General features: G+C 40.7%; 2 protein-coding genes and 1 pseudogene across 6 annotated transcripts; 2 read left to right on the top strand and 1 right to left on the bottom strand.

Annotated features, from left to right (window-relative positions):
• Nucleotides 1–1,357, top strand: LOC128781038 (olfactory receptor 2D3-like). The gene has a single exon (XM_053925154.1). The coding sequence runs from the start codon at nucleotides 121–123 to the stop codon at nucleotides 1,063–1,065; it is 945 nt and encodes a 314-aa protein (XP_053781129.1). The 5' UTR covers nucleotides 1–120; the 3' UTR covers nucleotides 1,066–1,357.
• Nucleotides 1,358–7,923: 6,566 nt separating this feature from the next.
• LOC128781036 (olfactory receptor 10A4-like) lies at nucleotides 7,924–8,875 on the top strand (annotated as a pseudogene).
• An 850-nt stretch (nucleotides 8,876–9,725) lies between these two features.
• On the bottom strand, nucleotides 9,726–16,464 carry LOC128781037 (olfactory receptor 2D2). 5 transcript variants are annotated; one of them, XM_053925149.2, is made up of 6 exons: nucleotides 15,931–16,459; nucleotides 15,584–15,738; nucleotides 14,924–14,990; nucleotides 14,546–14,666; nucleotides 12,604–12,784; nucleotides 9,726–12,492 (listed from the first exon to the last, which is right to left on the bottom strand). In XM_053925149.2, the coding sequence occupies exon 6, from the start codon at nucleotides 12,256–12,258 to the stop codon at nucleotides 11,311–11,313; it is 948 nt and encodes a 315-aa protein (XP_053781124.1). In that variant the 5' UTR covers nucleotides 12,259–12,492; nucleotides 12,604–12,784; nucleotides 14,546–14,666; nucleotides 14,924–14,990; nucleotides 15,584–15,738; nucleotides 15,931–16,459; the 3' UTR covers nucleotides 9,726–11,310. The 5 variants fall into 5 exon arrangements, 4 of the variants coding, with proteins under 4 accessions (XP_053781124.1, XP_053781125.1, XP_053781126.1 ...); XM_053925150.2 differs by lacking the exon at nucleotides 14,546–14,666; XM_053925151.2 differs by lacking the exons at nucleotides 14,546–14,666; nucleotides 14,924–14,990.
• Between the last annotated feature and the right edge of the window lie 558 nt (nucleotides 16,465–17,022).

The following is a 17,022-nucleotide window of genomic DNA, read 5'->3' as shown; positions in this document are numbered from 1 at the left end:
GAGCTTAAAATATCCAAGTAGGTGTCAGTTTTAAATAAGCCTCTTCTACAGGACTTGACGTCAGTAACCCAAAGTTTTTCTTGGTGGTGGGTCCAAACAGGTAAATAGGCATAACTCTGAATGGGAGAAGAAAACCAGACCTTTGTGGCTGAGTTCATCTTCCTCAGCCTTTCACGGGACTTGCAGACCCAGATCCTGCTGTTTATTCTTTTCCTCATCATTTATCTGTTGACTGTGCTTGGAAACCTGCTCATCATCATTCTCACCTTCATGGATTCTCGGCTTCACACGCCCATGTATTTGTTTCTTCGAAACCTGTCTTTTGCAGATCTTTGTTTCTCTACTAGCATTGTCCCTCAGGTGTTGGTCCACTTCCTGGTAAATAGGAAAACTATTTCTTTTGGAGGGTGCATGGTCCAGATATTTGTCTTCCTTCTGGTGGGGTGCACAGAGTGCGTGCTGCTGGCGGTGATGTCCTATGACCGGTATGTGGCTGTCTGCAAGCCCCTGCACTACTCCACTGTCATGACACAACAGGTGTGTCTCCAGCTGGCGCTAGCATCCTGGGCCAGTGGGACAATAGTGTCTCTGGTGGACACCACCTTCACCTTCCAGCTTCCCTATCGAGGGCAGAACATTATAAACCACTACTTTTGTGAACCTCCTGCACTCCTCAAGGTGGCTTCGGCAGACACCTACAGCACTGAAATGGGCATCTTTGCAATGGGTGTGGTCATCCTCCTAGCTCCTGTCTCCCTGATCCTTGTCTCCTACTGTCATATTATCTCCACTGTGATCCAGATGCAGTCAGGGGAGGGCAGGCTCAAGGCTTTCTCCACCTGTGGCTCCCACCTCGTTGTCGTCATCCTTTTCTATGGGTCAGGAATATTCAGCTACATGCGTCCAAACTCCAAGACCACCAAAGAGTGGGATAAGATGATATCCGTGTTTTATTCAGTGGTGATGCCAATGTTGAACCCCATAATTTATAGCCTGCGAAACAAGGATGTGAAAGGGGCTCTCAGGAAACTAACGAGAAGAAAGACTTTTTCTCAGGGGCAGTGACCTCTGGGTGTCACATTTTCAGCTATGGTCACATCCTTCAAGCATGAGGCCCTGGCGGGTGTGGCTTAGTGGCTTAAGCACCTGCCTGCAAACCAAAGGATCACCAGTTTGATTCCCAGTCATGGAGCATGCCTGGGTTGTGGGCCAGGTCCCCAGTGAAGTGTGTGCGAGAGGCAACCGCAAGCTGATGTTTCTCTCTCTCTCTCCCTCCTTTCCCCTCTGTCTAAAAAAAAATAAATAAAATCTTTTTTTTTTAAAGCATGAATGTGAAGGACATGTTGTAGAAACTGTGAATACCACTCTCTAAGCTAGAACATAGAGGAAAAAAATAAAAGGATGAAAATGTAGATTATATCCTGAATATGAAAACTCTCATGTTATCTTGAAGAGGTGTGTGGTTAATTCATGTAACATGGACATGTTTTAAGCATGGTGACAATGGAGTAAAGGAAGTTTAAACTGGATTATATTGAAATATGAATGCATGCATGATTCTAATATCAAAGATGTTTCAAGTTTAGATGTCCCAGGAATAGGCTCTGACTAAAACAGTCAAAATATCTGGAAGAGTTTTTAATACTGGGATCATGTACCATAATGTTTCGTTTTGTAAAAAGTACTAGAGGTAATAATATTTGATAGTTCATAATGTTCTCTCCTGAAACCTCCAGAAAAAGTTTTTTGTATTGTCCATCCTAATTTCATATAGTTATGGCGTATCAGAGTAAAAAATGAATTCCACAGTCTTCTATTCCAACCATGTATCTGAGGCCTAAAGTACTCTATAATATTTTTTATTGAATAAGTATCTAGCATTTGCCTAAACAGGAATGCTATAGCTCCTGACTCTCTTGGATTGTTCTCTTTCATATATAGTTTTTCTATTACAAATGTGTTCCTCAGGGTAGGTCAAAACCGATTTCCATGTACCTTGAACTCACTTTTTCTAGTTTTATTCCTAGAACAATTTTTTTATTATCCTTCTAGACCACAACTCATTGAAGTCAGTTCCCATATTTGCCCCAAATCAATTCTCACACAACCATCCCCTTATTCTGCTAAAATTCCTTTATCTAACATAATTTCCATCCCCACTGTCCAAATTCCAAACCCACAGATCCTGAGCATAATAAAACAGTTACCGTTTTAAGGCACTAGGTTTTGAGAGGGTTTGTGATGAGGCAATGGACAACTGAAACGTTGAGAGAATCATGCTCCTATTTATTCCTTCAAAAGAGATGCTGCTGGGCCTTTCTCACACTACCAAAGAAAAGCAGTCTGCTTGAAACCACTCTCTCACTCTGTGGAGGGAGAGTGGGAATAAAGGGCCAGAAAGCTTCTAAAGAAAGAAATACTTAGTATGCACACCCCAAAATCATAGTAAATGTCATGTCTCAGTCAGGGCTCTTAGTTGCAAGTAAGAGGAACTGAGTATGCATGATTAAATATAAAAGGACAAATAATGGAAAATGACGATCCTGGTATTCTGGTCCTCAGCCAGAACCACAGGCCCAAACCGTATCACAGAACTACTATCCAACACTAGATGGCGCAATTACCCTGCCAACACCATGGGGCAGACTCTGCTTCTGGAGCTGCTGCTCTGCTGAAACTGGAAATTGGGATGTTGCTGCTTCCTCTGCAACTTACATAAAAAGAAAAAAAAAAAAAGAATTGTGTGATGAAAACACTACCTTAGTCAGATGATCAAGGCTAATGTCAACAGTGATAAGTCATGTTGACAGTATGTCTCCTTCAGCTGATATGATGGAAATAGCACTTTCTCTGTGATCTGCCTTCCCCAAACTCATAACCTGAACCTACTCATGGGAAGAACATCAGGAAAATTCTCATAGATGAGTTTCCCATAAACTATATGACCAGTACTCCTCAAAGCTGTAAAGGTTATGGAAAACAAGTCTGAGAAAGTGTCACAGCCAAGAGGAACCTATGGAGGCCTGACAACTAAATGTAACAGTATTTTGATGGATCAGAAAAAGGATCATTAAAAATTTAATAATAATACAAAAAAAATCCTAAAGAAATCTGAATAAAATATGCACTTTACTTAATAATAAGATATCAATGTTATTTTCCTAAATGTAACAAAAGTACCATAATAATGTAAGATAAACTGATGAACGAAATAGAACAGAGGCATGGGTACATGGAACAGACTGACAGCTGTCAGAGGGGAGCAGGGAGAGAAGACTGCATGAAAGAAGGTGAAGGGATTAGCCCAAGAACATATATGCATAACCCACAGACACAGAGAACAGTGTGGTGATGGCCAGGGCAGGGGGGTAGGGACTGGGTGGAGGTGTGCAAAGGGTAGAGAAATAGGGACATCTGTAATAGTGTCAACAATAAAAATAAAGTTAGAAAAATAATAGGGAAAAGTGAGGAGGTATATGGGAGCTCACTGTACTATATATCTTTGCAATTTTCCTATAAACCTGAAACTGCTTTAAAATGTCTATTTTTCAAAAATACAAGAAACGGTTTGCTGTCTTTGCTTTCTTATATTACTGCCTCTTAATTTAAAGTGTAGACTGGGCCTAGCTAATTGAGTGCAAGTTACATGCTATGCCCTAGCTGCAATGAAGACAAAGTGGATTTTGGGTAATATTCAAGTTCTGTGGAGAGTGAGGCGCACTCTAAAAACCCCCCAAATTCACAGAAAACTATAAACGTAGAAAGGGTATTCAATGATCAGAAGCCAAAAATTGACAAATGTCCATTACATATGCCTATGAAACCAAATTATCTCCACTAATGTCTTGACTACTTAAACAGGTCAGATTGACCAGTACACTTCACAATCTACACAACACAATATTCTGAGCATGTGTGTAACACAGAGCTTTCAGTGATGAGATACAATAGTTTAGCATAGGGAATCTTCTGTTCAACGTTAAGACAGCCTTCATCCGATTGTGGTTACTGATACACTCCCAATTGCTCGTACAGAATCTGCCACATTCGATTCACAACATGAATTTTTATTTTATTTTATTTTTATTCAGTTACAATTATCTGCATTTTCTCCCCATCCCTCCACCTCACCCCACCCAGTCCCACGTCCCTCCCCTACCTCTACCCTCCCCCTCGAGTTTGTCCTCGTGTCCTTTATAGTAGTTCCTATAGACCCCTCTCCACACTATCCCCTCTCCACTCCACTCTGGCTATTGTTACATTGTTCTTAATTTCAATGTCTCTGGTTATATTTTGTTTCCTTTTTTCTTCTATTTATTATGTTCCAGTTAAAGGTGAGATCATATGGTATTTGTCCCTCACCGTCTGGCTTATTTCACTTAGCATAATGCTCTCCAGTTCCATCCATGCCATTCCAAAGGGTATAAGCTCCTTGTTTCTCTCTGCTGCATAGAATTCCTGAAACACCAATCCAAAAGAACCTATGCACCCCAAAGTTCATAGCAGCACAATTTACAATAGCCAAGTACTGGAAGCAATCTAAGTGTCCATCAGCAAATGAGTAGACCCAAACACCATGGTACATTTGCACAATGGAATTCTTCAAAACATAAATGTGATGAGTGCATGTACAAGTGGTCTAGGGAACGTGTTGGCTTAAGTCAGGTCAAGTTCTCTGTGTGTGTGTTCTTTAAATGCAGACAGATCAGTTAATATGAAGTGAACCAATAAATCAGAAGATCTGAATTTTATGGTGAGAAAAGGGAATGGAGTTTGTAACAAACAATTCTATGCATCTGAAGGATCTGGTTCCAGGTGGCTTTGGAGACCTTTATCTACACAGTAAGAGTCATGGTTCTTTAGCGCTTCTCTAGGGATTACAATGAACAGCTTTAAGTTTTCCTAACCTAGAGCTACTGTAACACCAATTCTCAATTGAAGAGTGTATTTCCTTTAGCATGTTAAAGATGATTTTTCACTGTCTTCTGGGCTCTATGGCTTCTGATGAGAAAAGCCACTGACAATCGAATCATAATAAACTCAGTCGAGAGGAGGAACAGAGAGATACCTTATAAAGGTGTGCCATCACAATAACTAGACCTCCTGTGAGGTGGCTGCAACCTGAAAATGACCCTTGTTCCATTAGAGAGAACCGTCTGGGTTTCAGTGGAGATACATGGTCAGAAACTTCATGTGTCCGAGAGGTATGAAAGGAAGGCTGATCATTCTCCCCCCTAGTTAGTGCATTTTCCATTTCCCTGCACTCTTAATTGACTCAAGACAATGTCTGACATGTTTACCGGCAATACTTCCAGGTTAAATTTTTTATTTGGCTAGCTAGTTAAATATGACTTCTATAAAGGCCATTCCTATCACAAACAATTCATGGCAAACATCATACTCTCAGTCTTAGAAAATATCATTCCACCATTCTGTCATCTCTTAACTCTAAATCTTGTAGCATTGAGAGAGTAGCTGTGGGACAAGTAGGAAGTGGTCTGATCTTGAACCTTAGCTGTGCCTAAGGTTCAAAAATTAAAGCTCTTAATAATGTCATCAATCTTATGTAAAACTAATTAAAACTTAGACTGCATTAATTACTAAGTTTGGTGTTCAGCACTCCACTAGCTGCAGAAGGTACAATGACAAAGCAATAGATTTGTCCTCATACTGTTACCAATTCAATGACAACTAGAAGCACACACACACAATTATAAAAGTGCTCTACTACAGGAAAGACACAAAGTGTTCTAAGAGAATTAAAAAATGATTCCTTGGTTTGGCCAAGGGAAGACAAGAAAACTTCACAGAGGAAATTATGTTTCAGCTGAAACTTGCAAGATGAGCAGGAAGTTATACACAATTGCAGGAAGAGGCTTCCAAGAATAGAGAGCCACTTGCAGAAGGCAAGGAGGCATCAGAAGACATGGCGTGTGCACAGGACAGAAAACATTTTCATGTGACCAGAGCACCAGCCATGTAGGGGATTCACAACTGGAAAAACAAGCACATGTCAGAGAAAAAGTCCTTATTAAGGGGTTTGTCCTTAATCCCAAGGACAGTAAGCAGGTAAGTAACTTAATCAGAGTTGCTCTCAGATCATGCATAAGTCAAAAATGGTTTGAAAAGAACAAACTGGAATAAGGTTCCTACAATATTCCAAGCCAGAGAAACTAAGAGCCAGAATCTGCAATCAGTGTGGTAGGGATGGGGAAGGAGACACTGACACAGTGTTCAGAAGGAGAAGTAATCAAGTCTAGGGCATGAATGAAAGGATTTTCCTCCCAGTTCCTGGGTTATATAGTGACCATTGTCATTTTCTGAAATGAGGTAGATAAAAGGAGAAGGCTTGGGGTGGAGGAAGATACTGAGTATAATTTACAACTCACTACTGTTTAAATTTGTGTATATTGTATGAGGCCGTGTTGTTGATGCATGGAGTGTTTTGTGTCTAAATTCCTTATGCATAGAGCTCACTATGCTTCTACATTCTGTCTATAGAGTTATTTCCCGGATTTTCTCCACATTTTCTTCATTATTTATCCATTCATTCCATAACAATTTACTGGGCATCTACCTTTCTAAGACCTGAAATAAAAAGTTAAGTAGCATAATTTCTTCTCTTGAGGCACGTACCATCTTGACTATGAGAGGGAGACATAAGTTAACAATTATTCTAAAATAAAGACTATGAAAGTGGTATTTTATATCTCCAGTGTTAATATCTTGAAACGTCCTGGTCCTCTCGAAAAATTGTCTTACTCTTTGCCTCCTACTGTCACTCAATGCCGACCTCTCCAGCTTGTCCTCTCCCGGAGCTCAGACTTCTTCTGGTTTTCAGAGAGTGGGTGGAAGTGCTGCCTGGAGGTTAAATCCAAGACTCGGAGTCACATGGCCCTGGACGCATATCCCCTGGCCAACACTTGCTGGCGGCCTATCCTTAGGAAAAGTACTTAATTTTTGTATTCCTCCTGTTGCTTGGCTGTAGAGTGGAACCTATAAAAGTTTTTATTATCTTTAGGTTGTTGTCAGACAAACAGCATGAGCTGTACAAAACATTTGTATTAGGCCCTGGCACTTATTTGGTACTCAATAAATGTTAATTTTTATCTGAAATGAAAACGGTATCAAAAAGAAGTTTTCATAGAAGAAGTGATACCTGGCTTGAAGTTTTTAAAATGAATAGGATTCAGCCCCCCAAAAATTAAATAGCACTTTCTCATTGTTTTTTCTCTTTACCTCCCTCATTCCAGCACCACCCTGACTTCACATCTTGCACCTGCTCAGGGCTTTACTCAAGAGTCTCTGCAGTGCAGCCTTCTGTGCACTCCCCACAGCACCAAATGCTATCTCCTTCTCCCCCGCCTTGTTCTTCTTCATTATTACAATGAAGATTCCTCCAATATGCTGAAATCTACCTGAGTGTGGGCTGCGGGAGACTGGCACACATTCAGGACTCCTCAGGGATTCAACAATCCCTGTTGGCTCACTTCCTTTGCTTTCCTCCTTCCCACCCTTTTATTTTGTAGAAAACATATCGTGACTTGCACCAATACCTTTCTTTGTGCCTCAAGATCTTTCTCTTCAGAAATGCGTGGCCTGGCCTGACTTCTTTTTAGCCCCAGTGACTGGTGCTAAAGTAAAGAAAAAGTCAGGGGATGTGTAGATACGCATGTCCATGGTGTACCTCAGTTCAGTCTGACAAAAAGGTTAGTCTTCTCCCCCCCAAAATGTGAATCCCATAGTCAGACTTGTATTTCCCTTGTTTGAAAGTACAGCTGTTTGATCTTCAACAACGATACCAACAGAGGTAGAGAATGAAACCACAGGAGGTTCCTTTTCCAAGGGTATAATAGAGGTCTATGTAACATATGGAGAATTCTTCCCAGAGTACAAATGCCCAGCCAAATCCTGGGCAGAAGAATGATGTGAGGAAACTGGACAACTGTCAGCGAGTTTGTTCTTGTGAGTTTCTCAGCCTTGTCTTCTAGGCTACAGGCTCTACTATTTCTCCTTCTTTTGACCATTTACATTGTAACCCTAATGGGCAACGTCCTTATCATCCTGGTCACTACAGCTGACTCTACACTACAAAGTCCCATGCACTTCTTCCTCAGGAACTTGTCCTTCCTGGAGATAGGTTTCAACTTGGTCATTGTGCCCAAGATGCTGGGGACACTGATCATCTGAGACACAACCATTTCCTTCCTTGGCTGTGCCACTCAGATGTATTTCTTCTTCTTCTTTGGGGCTGCTGAATGCTGCATCCTGGCCACAATGGCATATGACCGCTATGTGGCCATCTGTGACCCTTTGCGCTACCCAGTCATCATGGGCCACAGGGAGGGCCTGTGCCCAGCTGGCAGCTGCATCCTGGTGCTCAGGGTTTCCGGTGGCCACTGTGCAAACCACGTGGATTTTCAGCTTCCCTTTTTGTGGCCCCAACAGGGTGAATCACTTCTTCTGTGACATTCCCCCTGTCCTTGCCTTGGTCTGTGCTGATACTTCGCTGTTTGAACTACAGGCTCTGACAGCCACTATTCTCTTCATCCTCTTCCCCTTCTTGCTGATCCTGGGGTCCTATGTTCGTATCCTCTCCACTATCTTCAGGATGCCCTCAGCTGAGGGGAAACGCAAGGCCTTCTCCACCTGTTCCTCCCACCTCCTGGTTGTTTCCCTTTTGTACAGCACTGCCATCCTCACATACTTCCGACCCTGGTCCAGCACCTCTCCTGAGAACAAGAAGCTGCTGTCGCTCTCCTACACGGTGGTGACTCCCATGTTGAACCCCATCATTTACAGCTTAAGGAACAGTGAAGTGAAGGCTGCACTGAAACGGGTCATCCGCCGGACACTGGGCCCACAGAAACTCTGACTGACTTAGATGGAAACTGAAAGGGTAGAATGCAAGGACAAAGGAAAGAAAAACGAATTCCCCCATTGGGTTTTTGGAGTCCACTCTTTCCAGGAGCCACAGTACACTCACTGGCGTTCCAGACTTTCCACTGGGATCCACTTCTGAAAACAACATGAGCGATGAAAGAAAGAACTGCATGCAGTAGGCCCAGCGTCCTATGGGACTGTGGTACCAATGTCTCTGAAGATGCCACTAGTTCACACAAATTAGGTGCCCATGCAAAGGCTGAGAACTTCACTACAATTTGCTGTTTTCTGCTTTAACTTTTTCTGGAACTTCATGCATATCATTTAATAATTATCTGCTCTCCTTTCTTCTATTTTTCCAAAAACTCTGCAAGCAACTTTTACAGATCTTTTTGTTTACAAGGCAAAGTAATGAAAATAAATAACCGAGTTTTGTATCATTCTTTCTTTTTTTTGCAACAAATTTTCATTCGGGACTCAGTGTGTGTTAGACCCTGTTAGGCCCAGAATACACATTGATGAATAAAACAGACCAATTTCTTGCCTCATGGAAATTATAGTGAGAGAGGGGAAGTAAAAAGATACTTAAAAACTCCACTGGCAATTAAGGAGTTCTTCCTATGCGACCACATGTTCTGTGCCTTGTCTGGAGAGACAGTTCCACACTACTGACAGTTGCCTCCATCTCAAATTATCAACCCTGGACATGAGAGTTGCTTGACAGGAAGTGTGAGAGGAAGTTGCAGGCAAGTATAAGTGGACAACTTAAAGGAAACTGCTGCGAATAACCAAGAGTTTCTTTGGTTACTAAATTTTTTTGGAAAATTTATTGTGATTGGATGAAGTCAACTGTTCATGTTAAGCTTGGGTATCGCTCAAACAGAGCAGCAGCCACACTCTATGATTTCGTCCAGTGAACATTGCCCAACTCTGGACTCAGGGCAAACAACAGGCTTGCAACATGACACCACAGCTGTGTGTAAACTATTCACAAGAACGTAGTGACAATTAACAAAGTAAAATAGCATTGACTGCACAGGTATGTCCTCTCTACAAACCCTATAAACAACTCTAACTCTGTGAGCCATGGAGGTACCAGGACCAGCTCGGTCTCCCACACAAGTTATCCTTCAGATCACAGGCATCAGGGCTCAGAGAGGGCAGCACATTCTGAACAGCACCATCAGAATTTGCAAATGAAAAGGCAAATCACAGGGTTTTATTTGCATGATGGCAATCACACAACTGAGCAGTTGGCACCATTTATAAATTCGCCATCTCTCATGTTTGCCAAGCACTTATCACTGCCTCACATTCATTTAACTTGACCACAGGATGGCAGGCAGAATAATGGGCCCACAGAGACGTCCAAGTCCTAGGCCCCTGTACATATGTTCCCTTACATGGTAAAAAGGATTCTGTCAATGTGATTAAATTAAGGATCTTCACATGGGGAAATTAGCCTGGATTTTGTTTTTTTTTACTACAGTAACAGAAAATGAGAAGGCAGGTCGAGAATGACTTTGAAACATTTATTCCCATGGCTTCCTCACCTCCATATACGAAGTCCACAGCTTCTGCCTGGTGACCTTCTATACAAACTACCCTCTGCAAGTTCCGCTTGCCTCCTCTTTGTCCTTTGGGCCCAGGATTGGTAATAGCTTCTTACTCTTGCTGCTCTGGGATATCACTATTTCTTGCTGTTTTTCCAAAACCCTGTTCTTACATTTATAAAGGTGTGTCCTAATCTATATAGTACTCATGTCTCTAATAAGAGTGTGAAAAGTACAGCATAGTTCATAAACTCTACTTCATTGTACCCACACTCTTCACCACCCACCTCAAACATACACAAGGGTGGGCAAAATAGGTTTACAAATAATACAGGTAAATAATACAATAATTAATGAATAAATAATAATTCAGGATTATACTCTGTTTCCTGTATTCATAACTGTAAACCTACCTTTGGCCGCCCGTGTGTGGAGGTACGTGTGCACGCCCATGTACATGTGGCACCTAGCTCATAGTAAATAATTAAGTGATGTTTGTTCATTTACTATATGATGATGCCAAGAAATTTTAAAAGATAAAGGAAAGGAATTGGAGTAGGTTCTGGGACAGATAGATGTTAATACATAGCATGATTTAATAAGGTAGATATGACAGGTTCCAGGGCTTATAAAATGTGAATGCTTCTCAGGGCATTTCCTAACTCTTAGATGCTGAAAGACCAACCAGAATAAAGGCCCTTCTTCCCATTGTTCCATGAATTATTGTCCTTCTCTTACAGAGGAAGGGCTGGATAAAGGGTGGACGGTTGGGTCCATGGAAAAGAAAGAAGGATGAGACTCATACCATGTTCTAGTCTTGCTGAGGAAACTACTCAACAAGTCAGAAAAGTAGAGAGCCTGGCAGGCCTCACTGTCAGTGGCAATTTCCAAGCCTGCATGGAAAATTCCTTGTAGCCACTTTCCTCAGAGCTCCCTTCATGTCTTTGTTCCTCAGGCTGTAGATGAGGGGATTAAGCATGGGGGTCACCATTGCATAGAACACAGACACCAGTTTTTTCTGTTCTTTGGAGGACTTTGGTGTCATGTAGGTGACAATTCCTGACCCATAAAAAAGAATGACCACCACGAGGTGGGATCCACAGGTAGAGAATGCCTTGAGTCTTCCCGCAGCTGACTTCATCCTGACCACAGTCACTATGATGTGGCCATAGGACACCAGGATGAGGGAAACAGGTAAGAGGAGAATCACAACCCCCATGAGGAAAATGGCCATCTCTGAAGCCCAGGTGTCTGTGGATGCCAGGCTCAACAGGGCAGGTGCCTCACAAAAGAAATGCGCAATACTATTGCTGCCTGTGTAGGGAAGCCTTAGGATGAAGCTGGTGTCCACCACAGATACCAGACTGCCACTGGTCCAGGATCCCACAGCCAGCTGGGCACACACCCTCCAAGTCATGATGCTGGGGTAATGCAAAGGGTTACAGATGGCTGCATACCGATCATAAGACATCACTGACAGAAGGGCACACTGTGTACACCCAAAAATGAGGAAGAGGAGAAGCTGAGCTGCACAACGTGTGAATGAAATGACTTTCTTTCTGGATAGCAGGTGGACAAGGGCCTGAGGAACGATGTTGGTGGAGAAACAGAGGTCAGCCAGAGATAAATTGCAGAGAAAGAAATACATAGGTGTGTGAAGCTGGGAGTCAGCCTGTACAAGGGACATGAGAAGCAGATTTCCAACCACAGTGACAAGGTAAACACCCAGGAATAAGATGAATAGTAGCTGCTGGGTGTGAGGGTTGTCAGAGAGTCCCAGAAGGAAGAATTCTGTCACCTGTGTCTGATTTGTGTGTCTCATGGTTTGTCTCCTTTTTCAGTATAAAGTCACTACATGCTAAACATAGGTGTGTATGACCTATGAAATTATATAATTCAGAGATGGAGGGCTGAAGAATTGCCTCCAATCACTACCAACCATTTCAAGAATCTTCTTTGTAAGGTTTTTACAAGTTCATCATGTTGCATTAGTTGGAACATTTTCCGTTTGTGAAACAAAACTTTATGAAATGGTACATTCCTTTTTAATGTCCTCCTGCAAGTGTAAAGTAGATTAAAATGTTATCTTCTTTATTTATAATATTGCATATATAATAACAAAAAGACAGATTGAGTTCACATATAAGGTCATGCTATTTAATTTCACCTTATTATTAACTGAAACCTTGAGTCTTATGCTGGTCTCACAACACCTCCCCCTTCTCATGTTGGTGCAGATGTTTCTCCTTCTTGGACATCCAACCGTTTCTGCTGTCAATTTCTTGAAAGGGTAGTCACAAAGGGATGAGAAATCAAATGGAACTGACTTTTGTCTTAGAGAAAATGACCTGTTTAGAAGGAGGTGGTAAACCAAGAGGTATCTCTGGATAATATGCCATCATCTCTTTGGAAATCCTATTCTCACCTTCACTGGGGCTCCCATATATCAATCTCAACTGTCAGTGAACCTCCCAAATAATGGACACCCATCACGACACAATGTCTTTTTAACCCAGCAGCATGGCTAGTTTTCTCTGTTCAGACGAAACAGCACTGATCTGCCACCTCTAGCCCAGCAAGTCTCCCTGCCTGTGTTCTGTGTCTGCTCCTCCCAGAAATTACACACTACTTTGATAATTTTGCCTATAGTTTTTTATTTTTGTGTACTTTATTAAGCATACCATAGAGCTTTGCTTAATATATTATCATTAATTAAATAAACTAAATAAAAACTAGTTTGTCACATAGTTTAATAGAGTTATTTAAAGCACCGGCCTAGAAAGACTTGCAGTAGTCTGGGAGCAATGACAAAACATCATAGAGCCACTCCAAAAAGACAGAAGAATATTCTAAAGTCTAAATTTTAAGGTTGTATGCGAGGCTTGGTCTATCAACCCTTTTTCTATCTGATAAAGGTACTTCAAAATAATGATTTCAAAATATCAAATACATACACACACACATGTGCACACATACAAAAATGAAATGTATAGTTGTATCAGGAAAAGCAACTACATCAAAACATAGTTTTAATAGTTTTAGGAAACAAATATGAGATATAATAATACACATGCTTCTTTAAAAGAGTAAATTTTAAAATGTTGTGGCAAGTATAATAACCACCTGAATTTCAAAATGATGAGCTTAAATAATGTTTTGAGGTATCTTCAACAACTGCAATGCAATGTAAAAATATCTCTGATTTCTACTGGTGATGAAGTCATAGGTATTGGTAATGTTGGTTTGGGTTGTTTACCTACATTGAAACAAGAAAAGCATTTTGTATTTGGTTAAAGTACAATAAAGAAGTAGCATTTACATCTAAATCAAAGAACCCCCTGAATTCCAAGTGAAGAACTCCTGGGCTGAAGCTATTGCCAGTTTTCTCAAAAAGACAGAGGTACCCTGTATGTAATCTGAAAGTGGAGTCTTAGGTGTTTGGATGGGTCCATGAGCCAAAATGATGACAGTTTACAACTCATCAATGAAATAATAAATGAATAAATAAAATGTTACTATGAACAATCACATCTCTGCTTGATTATCATTCATGACTCTCTTATTTGACACAGGCCACCTTTCTAGGTATTCTTTCCCCACATAACTAGGACACGCTGTATTTTTATATTCTACTGGGTTTTGCTCAGCCATCTAATATTCCCTCTATTTAAAGGTATGCCTACTACAAAGAGTTAGCATCCTTTCTGTTGAACATTCTTCACACTTTGAATACTCAATCACCTTATTTGCTGAGTAAATGTGATTGGCCAAGTACTTTCTTGGTGATGGGGATAGAGACAGAAGACCCATCTTCTGAGGCCAAAGACACTCAGATAGGACGGACCAAACTATAATCATGTTTTATCTCCAGTGCCATTGTGTTTCTGGAACATCATAGATTCACAGCAAATACTGGGTCATGAATGAATGTACTGGACCAACTGAGTCCATATGATCTAACAATTACTTAAATCTAACTAATATAGAATTACTTCTGATAGGAAATACAGACTCTTGTTAAATAGCTGATATAAAAATAAATTTAGAGAACACAGGCTATTTTAAGATAGGTACTTTTGGAATTACCATCCTGTAATGGAAGGTATTACCTGGTTAGTTGTTAAAGTCTCCAGGTGATGGTTCAGCTCAGGTCCTTTAGACTTACTTTTTTTTGCCACAGTTCACATCCTTCTCAGAGGTATTAGTGGTGTGTCTAGACCTCAGGGAAAACTAAATGGTAAGCAAATAATGTTTCTTGGTTTTGATGAAAAGATAGGATAAAAACTAAACACTTGTCACAAAGGTCCAAGTGATGTATGTTTGCATCAGTGGTCAACTTAATGAAAGGGCAGCTACATGACTTTTGTGATTTCTATGTCTTCTTATCCATTCCCCAGCCCCCATCCTTAACACACGTACACATAGATACACACACGTACACACATTTACAAACACCTGGTACAGCCTAGACACGAAAATGTACTTACTGCATGATGTAGTTACCTCCATCATAGCTCTAACAAATTATACTGAAGTTATGTTCCTCCTCTGTTGCTGTAAGACATTCAGAAATAGTGAACACATCTGACTCATCTTTGTTCACAGCAAATAAGATAAATCCTGGCACAGAATAAGTGTCCAACACATGTTTTTGAGCTGATTTGACTTGAGCCAAAGTAGCAGGAGACAGGTGAATGAGTCAGAAATGAGTGTGACTGGTGACTTGTGGGATGGTAGGGATGCTCACTGACCCTGGGAGTATACTATTAGAAGGCCACATCCCTGACCTCTCCTAATTTCTTTTTAAAGCATGTTATTCTCTCACACACATGTGGAGGAGAAAATGCTCCCCTGGGCCAGCCAGGGGTCAGGAAGCTTCTGTAAGAAAATCCTCTCTCTGTCAATCTTTCATGTTATTCTGCCTTTTCTCCAGATTTAACATCAACTTGTAAGTTGATTTCTCTAAAAATGACATGTTACCAGATGTAGGATAGAGGGATAGGGTCATAAAACTATGCATTGTCTAATTCACATTTCTTTTAGGGAGAGGATACTGGGGAAATCCATAGGAACCAAGAGAAAACTATTAAAGTTCTGATTCCAAGATCTTTTGACCTCAAAATCACCTACCATCCATATCCACTTACCGTCTTCCCACCTCATGCAGAGGCATAAGAAGTTTCTCCCAGAGGATCCATAATGATTCCATGGACGTTCTGCTTTTGTCTCCCTCAGGTGAGGACCGTGATTCTTCTTCACAGGGAATGCAACGTGGAAATTGTGGTTTGATGAGGCAGATCCACTGTGGAGAAAACCTTGGCTAGATATATTACAGAAGATTTAGCCCTAAGAACTGTATTGTTTGGGCAATAATCAGGTGAATTTAAAAAATCAAATGTATAAAGGGATTGAAACCAATTCACTCTCAATATATGCCAAGTTATCCCCTTTGTTCAACATGTGCCTCCTCTTTCCCTCACTCTAATAACCTTACCAACGTTTTCTCCTCTGGTGGACAAAAACAGATCAACTTAGCATGTCGAAACCAATAAAGACATCTCACTGTTGGGAGAGCGGCTGCAGGGGTATTGCTACACAATGGGCAGCACAGAGACTGGGAGCATCTTGTCATAAAGTCAAAGGGCTCAGTAAAATCAAGGACAAGGCAGGAAGGGGAATCCCTGCATCTCTCATGTTCAGCGGTCTTCTCATTGATTTCAGGACATACTCCGCAGCAATTCTTGCATTTAAAAGAGATGAACAAAGAGAAGCATGAGCAGTCTCTGGAGCCGCTCAAGTGCTCAGGAGAATTCTGAATCATTAGGGTGAATCCTGAGCTGCATTTCCTATCAAAGTGGTTACCAGGAGCACAAAAAAATAACATGTTGTTAGCACTCACATCTCCTTTTGTGGGAGAATGTAGATGTAAAAATCCCAACTAAAAGGAGAGCTGATTGAATCCAAAAGTGTATTTAAAAATAATATGGCCTAATTAAATATGATTTCTCTCTGGGATGCAAATGTGTTTCAACATCAGAAACCCAACAAAGAAATTCATTAATTATTGCACTGAAAAATAAAATCAGATAATAATCTCAGTGATGTAGGAAAAGCATATATTAAAAAATATTTCTTATTATTTAATCTTTGTAAATCAGGAATGAATAAACTTTTTTAAACCTGGTTGGTTATGCATCAAAACCCAACAACACATCTCATATTTACTAGGGAAATTTTGGGAGCAGTCTCTAAGACAAGGAACAAGACAAAGAAGGACACTGTTCTCACCACTACTGTTTAGCATAGTACTGAGAGCAATAAAGGATACCATGAAGAAAGAAAAATATAAGTAATGTAAGATATAAGAAACAGAAGATAAGGTGTAAAACTGTACTACTTGCTTACCATGTATGATTACCAATCTAGAGAAGAAACACAAAATTTAACAAACAAACTGTTAGAAGTTGTAAAGAAAGATGTGCAAGTTTTCTGTATCGGAGCTCAAACTTAAAAAAATTAAAACCAATTTTCTACCTCTCTACCAGCAATAACCAATTAAAAATGTAACTTTAAAAACAGGGTAGAA

The sequence above is a fragment of the Desmodus rotundus genome, chromosome 5, assembly GCF_022682495.2.
Source record: "Desmodus rotundus isolate HL8 chromosome 5, HLdesRot8A.1, whole genome shotgun sequence".
In the NCBI taxonomy this organism is placed as follows: domain Eukaryota; kingdom Metazoa; phylum Chordata; class Mammalia; order Chiroptera; family Phyllostomidae; genus Desmodus; species Desmodus rotundus.
This window is presented reverse-complemented; position numbering and strand designations above follow the sequence as displayed.

Excerpts from the sequence above, each read along its gene's own strand:
- LOC128781038 (XM_053925154.1), top strand. The coding sequence starts at position 121 with ATGGGAGAAGAAAACCAGACCTTTGTGGCTGAGTTCATCTTCCTCAGC.
- LOC128781037 (XM_053925149.2), bottom strand. The coding sequence starts at position 12,258 with ATGAGACACACAAATCAGACACAGGTGACAGAATTCTTCCTTCTGGGA.